Source organism: Amblyraja radiata, chromosome 5 (genome assembly GCF_010909765.2).
Source record: "Amblyraja radiata isolate CabotCenter1 chromosome 5, sAmbRad1.1.pri, whole genome shotgun sequence".
In the NCBI taxonomy this organism is placed as follows: domain Eukaryota; kingdom Metazoa; phylum Chordata; class Chondrichthyes; order Rajiformes; family Rajidae; genus Amblyraja; species Amblyraja radiata.
The window spans coordinates 81,092,004-81,099,704 of NC_045960.1; the positions used below are offsets into that span (position 1 = coordinate 81,092,004).

At 41.0% G+C, this 7,701-nt stretch overlaps 1 protein-coding gene across 3 annotated transcripts in view; it reads left to right on the forward strand.

Annotated features, from left to right (window-relative positions):
• The window catches only part of nol10 (nucleolar protein 10), a 58,281-nt gene extending 51,723 nt beyond the window's left edge, over positions 1-6,558 (forward strand). For 2 of the 3 annotated variants that reach the window (XM_033021595.1, XM_033021596.1), the window contains exon 21: positions 4,554-5,082. In XM_033021595.1, the coding sequence (XP_032877486.1) occupies positions 4,554-4,673 (120 nt within the window). In that variant the 3' untranslated portion in view covers positions 4,674-5,082. Of the gene's footprint in view, positions 1-4,553; positions 5,083-6,548 lie in introns of those variants that run through there. The other variant, XR_004412062.1, reaches the window with a different exon arrangement.
• The last annotated feature ends 1,143 nt before the right edge of the window (positions 6,559-7,701 follow it).

A 7,701-nucleotide genomic window follows, 5' to 3' on the forward strand; every position in this document is an offset into this window, starting at 1 on the left:
GAACTTTTTAACTCAGCGGGCAGGCAGCAGCATATTGTCAATTATTAACCCTCCCGCGCAATATACCCTCACCTTCTCTTTTATGAATGGGGATTTAGTTCCCCTTTCTTCGAGGACCGACCGGAGGTTCCGCTGTCACCTCTGCGGGCCGCCCTCGGTGAACGTTTTCAAGGACCTTTCTTCAAGGACCGAAAAAATGGCCGCTATTCGGAGGTTTTCGTTATTTGGATCTTCGGATAAAAGGTTGTGCACCTGTATCATAAATAGCGAAGATGCTTATCATAAATTACAGCACGATCATGATCAGCTGGGCAAGTGGACTTTGGAATGGCCAATGCAGTTTAATGCAGATAAGTGCAAGGTGCTGCATTTTTGGAAGTTAAACCAAGGAAGATTTTTTCAGTGAACAGTAAGGACCCTGGGGAGTGTTGTAGAGCAGAGAGATCTAAGAGTGCAGGTAAATAGCTCTCTGAAAGTGCCATCAAGTAATACGGTAGTATAGAAGGCTTTTGATACGTTGGCCTTCATCAGTCAGTGTATAGAAGTTCCGATGTTATGTTACAGTTGTACAAGATGCTGGTGAGGCGCATTTGGGGTATTGTGTTCAGTTTTTGTCACCTGCTACTGGAAGGAATTTGTTAAACTGGAAAGAGTTCAGAGAAAATTTATGAGATTGTTGCCAGGACTAGAGGGCTTGAGCTATAGGGAGAGGTTGAGCACGCTAGGACTTAATTCCTCGGAGTGCAGGAGGCTGAGCGGTGAATTTATAGAAGTGTATAAAGTCACGAGAGGAATAGATAGGGTAAATACAGAGTCTTTTAATCGTGGTTGGGGAAACGAGAACCAGGGGACATGGGTTTACGGTATGAGGGGAAAGATTTAAGAGGAGCCTGAGCGGCAACTTTTTCACACAGGGTGGTGGGCATATGGCATGAGCTGCCAGAGGAGCTGGTTGAGAAAATATAAGAGCATTTGAAAGATATTTGGACAGGCACATGGATAGGAAAGATTTCTATTGGATAGGAAAGAATTCAATGAGAACCGCTTGAGTTTAGAAGATTGAGGGGGGACCTCATTGAAATTTATAGAACAATGAAGGGCATAGATAGAGTGGATGTGGAAAGGATGTTTCAACTGGTGGGAGAGTCTAGGGCCAGAGGTCATAGCCTCAGAATTAAAGGGTGCTCTTTTAGAAAGGAGGTGAGGAGGAACTACTTTTGTCAGAGGATAGTTAATCTGTGGAATGTATTGCCACAGAGGGCTGTGGAGGCCAAGTCAGTGGATATTTTTAAGGCAGAGATAGACAAATTCTTGATTAGAATGGGTGTCAATGGTTATGGTGAGAAGTCAGGAAAATGGGATTAGGAGGCAGAGAGCAGCCATGATTGAATGGCGGAGTAGACTCAATGGGCCGAATGGCCTAATTCTACTCCTATAGCTTGTGAACTTGCGATATGAGCCAAGCGCAGGCAAGTGGGTCTAGCGGGATGGGGCATCTTGGTCGTCGTGGATATGTAGGGCCTGAAGGGCCCAACCTGCCCACGCCGACCAATGTGCCCCATCTACATTAGTCCCAACTGCCTGTGTTTGGCCCATATTCTTCTAAACCTGCTTTGTGCTTACATGAGGCTCTGTGAGTTTTGATGACTTCTAGATAAGTATGAGTTGCGTGTTTATAATTTTGATTCAGTGCAGCAGTTAATAAAAGCCCTGTACAATGCAAGTTCCTAGTCACTGTTCCTGGCAGAGCAGACAGGGCATTCGTGATCTTTCATATCTCCCTTAGAGATTATCTCAAATTGATTAAGGTACACCAACAGATAAGTAGCCTGCAAGATTATGGCCCAGGCTTTGAAAGCAAACCTAAATAAGAAATTCCCAGTCCATGCAAGGCTCGGTGCTGGGATACAGCTATTTACAATATACATCAATGATTTAGATGAAGGGATTCAAAGTAACATTAGCAAATTTGCAGATTACACAAAGATGGGTGGCAGTGTGAACTGTGAGGAGGATGCTATGAGAATGCAGGGTGACTTGGACAGGTTGGGGGAGTGGGCAGATGCAAGGCAGATGAAGTTTAATGTGGATAAATGTGAGGTTATCCACTTTGGTAGCAAAAACAGGAAGGCAGATTACTATCTAAATGGCGTCAAGTTGGGAAAAGCGGAAGTACAACGGGATCTGGGGGTCCTTGTACATCAGTCTATGAAAGTAAACATGCAGGTACAGCAGGCAATGAAAAAGTGAATGGCATGTTGGCCTTCATAACAAGAGGAATCGAATATAGGAGCAAAGAGGTCCTTCTGCAGTTGTACAGAGCCCTAGTGAGACCACACCTGGAGTATTGTGTGCAGTTTTGGTCCCCTAATTTGAGGAAGGACATTCTTGCTATTGAGGGAGTGCATTGTAGATTTACAAGGTTATTTCCCGGGATGGCGGGACTGATATGCTGAGAAAATGGAGCAGCTGGGCTTGTATACTCTGGAATTTAAAAGGATGAGAGGGGATGAAACATATAAGATTGTTAAGGGTTTGGACACACTAGAGGCAAGAAATATGTTCCCGATGTTGGGGGAGTCTAGAACCAGGGGCCACAGTTTAAGAATAAGGAGTAAGCCATTTAGAACGGAGACGAGGAAACACTTTTTCTCACAGAGTGGTGAGTCTGGAATTCTCTGCCTCCGAGGGCGGTGGAGGTGGGTTCTCTGGATGTTTTCAAGAGAGAGCTAGATAGGGCTCTTGAAGATAGCAGAGTCAGGGGATATGGGGAGAAGGCACAAACGGGGTACTGATTGGGGATGATCAGCCATGATCACATTGGCTGGCTCGAAGGGCCGAATGGCCTACTCCTGCACCTATTGTCTATTGTCATTTCAGAGTTGCTGTTACTTCTCATTTGAGAAGGTAATTGGAAGAGATATGGCGTATATCATCAGATCAGTATAACATTAATAGATAATATGGAAATGGGGTGTCCAGTGGGAAATGTTTTAAGAATTTACCGTACAGTATGGTGTTGAAGATTTGCTGCTTGTTTAGCAATTGGTGCTGGCACTCTACAACAAAGAAGAAAATGTTTTATTCTTGGGTAGATTTTTTAACTGAGTATAAACATGAAGTTAAAGCAATCTTCTGTAATAAACTATTTGAAAAATATTATGGATGATAAGTATCTTGAGATTGAGAATAATTGGAAGATGATTAAAAGCCTGTTTTAAACAAATGTCATATTTTGTGTTGCCAAATCCAATTGTTTTTGTCAAGGTTTGAAAAGAGAAAATAAGTTATTGCAGTTTGAGGTGATTTCAAAGCGAAAATAACTTTTGTTTGACTAGCTTCAGGCAATATTGAAAGCACAAAAGAGACTGCATGTCAAATATTTTCATTTTCTCAAAAGAACAACCTGAAATTTAAGTTGTATATAAATATAGGGATTTGATTCAATTTCATTTTGGCTTTCTTCTTGCATATAGATAAGTTCCAGCTTTGCAGTGTGACCAACAAAAAAAAAATTAAATTTCTTATTCCAGGGATGTTTTCAAATTTAAGAGTCAAAGTATTTAATTGTCATTAGATGCCACAGAGGGCAGTGGAGGCCAAATCACTGGATGGATTTAAGAGAGAGTTAGATAGAGCTCTAGGGGCTGGTGGTATCAAGGGATATGGGGAGAAGGCAGGCACGGGTTAATGATTAGGGACATTCAGCCATGATCACAATGAATGGCGGTGCTGGCTCGAAGGGCCGAATGGCCTCCTCCTGCACCAATTTTCTATGTTTCTATGAAATTATAGCTGCTCTTTTGAAGGAGCTATTTATATGCGTGTTCTTGGTGAAATCTTGTTGACAAAATATGTCTTTAACAGTTTGGCAATGAAAAAGTCAAAAAATAATAACTACTTTAACATATTAGAAAGGGAGTCTGGTAGGAAAAGGTCACATTTTCAGCAGCAGAAATTGTGGAAGTGCAGTTTATTTCCAAAGTCTTCAACGAAGAAGCAACACATATATATATATATAGTACCTTCGATTTTCCAACATCTGCAGTTCCTTCTTAAACACTATATATATCTGGACATGGTTGAATATAAAAAAACAGAAATTTTGTATTTAGTGTTATATCCTATACAACAAGAGTGTAACAATACAAAATGCTAAGTTATAATGTCAGGAACTTGTAAATGTAACTACCTGCTGAAACATTAACTCTCTTGTTACTTTTGCTATAGATGCTGCTGGATGTGTTGAATATTTCTAGCATTTTCTGTTATTCTTTCAGATTCCTGGCAAGCACAATATTTTGCTTTGCATGCTGTTCATCTTTGGAGGTCACTTACTTGATCACTGTAGTTCTGTCCCCATAAAAGCTTAGCTTTCCCAAATGTTGTCAAGAACCTCGCAAATGTATATATGCCTCTGGTTGCCCCGGTGTAAATCCTCTTGATTTTTCCCTTTCTGTTGCTCTTATTGTTGTATCATGTGATTTAAAATGCCTTTCTGCGGGGGCTATGGAAGTGCAAGTTCTTTAAATTTCTCAAACTTTCCTTCATAGTCTGAACAGCAAAAGAAGCGACAAGATGCTGAGAAGCAGCATCATGAAGAAAGAAGACGACTGAGACGTTCAGCAGAACACCTCCGAGGCAAAGCTTTGAAAAGAAAGTCATCCTTCTAAAAACAGGAATGTTTCTGTTTTATTTCCATCAGTGACTGGATGCAAGGCATTTTTAAAACTGCATTGAAAGCATCATCGGTAAAATGGAAAGAAACATTGAAGGCTGCTCGTAGCGACTATGAACGTGCCATCTGCAGCTTCAGATCAGACAACTTGAAAGAACTTGGTGCGGGACCTTGGAAATTTGTATTTTTGCCTCTCGTTTTCTGTGTACAGACTAAATACCATGTATATTTATCAGAACATACCAAGATACTCTTAACAAAAATTCAAAATATTATGTCCAAGTTTGATTATTCAGCAGCACCTGTTTTACCTCTAAATCAGCATTTTCTACGAGCTAATTGTAAATGGTCTTTCATAATTTAGCTTTATTCTTAATTAAACAATTGAATTTGTGATATGGAAAGGAATTTCTTTGTATATAAATATAGGGACTGTTCTAGGTTAGTTGCCAAGTATTAGACTACATGAAATGTTCCTGTCTTTAAAAAATTTGTCGCGTCTGGAGTGTTTCTGCAGTCATGTAGAAACTTCATAAACTTGGGTAAAGGTTACATAATGTAGTTATGTAATCTTGTATTTGCGTAAACAGTTCACAATGGGTGGTCCTGTTTCCTGAATAGACATGTCCTGTGTTTTGCAACAGGAGGATGGTGAGGGCTTCCTGTCAGCTTCATAGATATAAAAGCGTCACCCAAGCTCACTGCTCTTCCAGTTTTGGCCACTGTCACTGCAAAAGCTGGGCTTTAAGCAACGCCTACATGTCAGATGTATGCTTGCCCAATAATACCTGCTCCCAATCTCTCCCCAGCTCTTGCCTAATATTGTTGTAATTAGTCTTTCTCCAATTTAGTACTTTTCACTGCTCTCCAGTCTTTAAGGATAATTATCTGACACCTTCCAAAAATGTTCCCCCCCATTGAAAAACCAATCACCTGACCAGGCTATTTTCCCAAAACATGATCTAGTATGGCTCTTTCCCATGTTGGAATATCTATGTACCATGAAAAGAAACCCTCCTGGAACCATCTATAAAATTCTACCCCATCTAGACCTCGAGTATTAAAGGGGTCCCAATGTTGGGGAAATTAAAGTCCCCTGCGACAACAACGTCGTTGCTTTTAGATCTTTCCATAATCTGCCTGTGTATGTATTCCTCGGTCTCCCGTTGGTTTTTGGGATACCCTCATCAGAGTAATTACAATTTTCTTATTCCTGGCCTCTACCAATGTAGTGTCACTGGGATATCCCCTCTAAGTGCAGCTGTAACATTCTCCCCTATCAGGACAGTCCCAATTTAAATAAATCACATTGTTTTTAATTTTCACCCCTCCCTTTTCCTGGGGAAGAGGCCTTGACATTGACCACCAATGCCACACGCATTTTCATTAACCTCAAACAAACTGCGTGTGTATATAAAAGGGGTGGAAATTTAAAACGGTGCGATGAGATTTTTCTGTTTAGGATGAGCAGGAAATGACATTCATTAAAATTTTCATTGTAGAAAGAGATGTAAGAGATGTGATCCTAATAGCAAATAACAAAACATGTTTTGTGTCCAACAAAAAGGAAGATGTGGCTCTAATATATACCATATTTCCCGGCAATGAAGATGCTATTTTTTACCCAAAAATAAGGCACGAAAATATACCTGCATCTTGGAGGCCGAAGGTTAGGTTGTGAGCCAAGAAAGGTAGACTTGGCTATCCCTCAGTACAGCAACATCAAGAATGATGTTGCTGTACTGAAGGATAGCCAAGTCTATCCCTCATTGCTGGCAGCTGATGGGAAGTGGCTGTAAAATGGGAAGCGGCTGTAAAAGGACAGCGGCGCTGGGGGGGTGGGGGGGGGGGGAAAGAGTTCCTTTCCCAGCGTGTGGGGAGCCTGGCCCGGGTCAGCACGGCCTGGGCTGCACAAGCGTTGAGAAGGATGGGTCGGGGATCATGCCAGCCATATAGACACAGACACACACACAGACACAGACAGATATACAGACAGACACACAGACATTCACACACACACGCAGACAGACACAATTATGGAAGAAGCAAATGCATCAAAGAAAAAAAGTATATGGATACCCTTGGATTTATTAAAGAAAAAGTCTGGCCCGAAAGCTAAAGAGTATATGAAGTATGGATGAGAGGTTTAAAAAAATCAATTAGCTGGTGCATGAACTTATGAAATGATAAGAGGCATGAAGAGGGTAGACAGTCAGAACCTTTTTTCCCCAGGATAGAAATATAAAAAACTAGAGAATACAGTTTAACGTGAGTGGGGCAAGTTTTCTACACGCATATTTGAACTATGTTTTTAAAAAACCTTGGGTAAATCCTTGTTTCCGAGAATGTTATGATTGAATGTATATCATTGCACCGAATCTGTGTCAAGATTGGAACAAAAATGTTTTCAACGTGATCAGAATTTGTGATGCAGTGGTGCAGTGATAAAAAATTCCAGAGTGCTTCACAGGAGTATTGGTTTACTCAGATTGACTCAAAGTCATGTCAGATATTAAGGCTGATGACCAAAACCATGATTAAAAAAAGATAGGTTTTGAGGCCTGTCTTAAGGAAGGGATAAAGCAGAGAGGCTTGGGCATATCCAAAGCTTGGGCCTTTGCAGGTGATGGTACAGTTGATGGAATAATTATATTTGTGGATGTTCAAGAAAGCAATGTGAAAGGAGGGCATGTAACACAGGATTATGAAGCTAAAAGAGATGAGACCTAAAGAGAAACAAAACATGAAGCATTGAAGTCAATACTTTATTTAACCAGTGCAAGCGCCATGCTGAACAAAATCCCTGCTATTCCCTTTATCCAGAATCAGTACACTGGGGATGGCTTGATTGCAATCATGTACAGTCTTTCTGCTGACTGGATAGCATGCAACAACCAGCACTTTTTTTGCTCTTCAAGATTCCAGCATCTTGTCTCTTATGTCTAGAACAAAGGACGTTGGCCGGAAGTACTTTGGAAAAATAACCTGTAGGTACAGAGGCCTGGATAACACTTCAGCAGCAG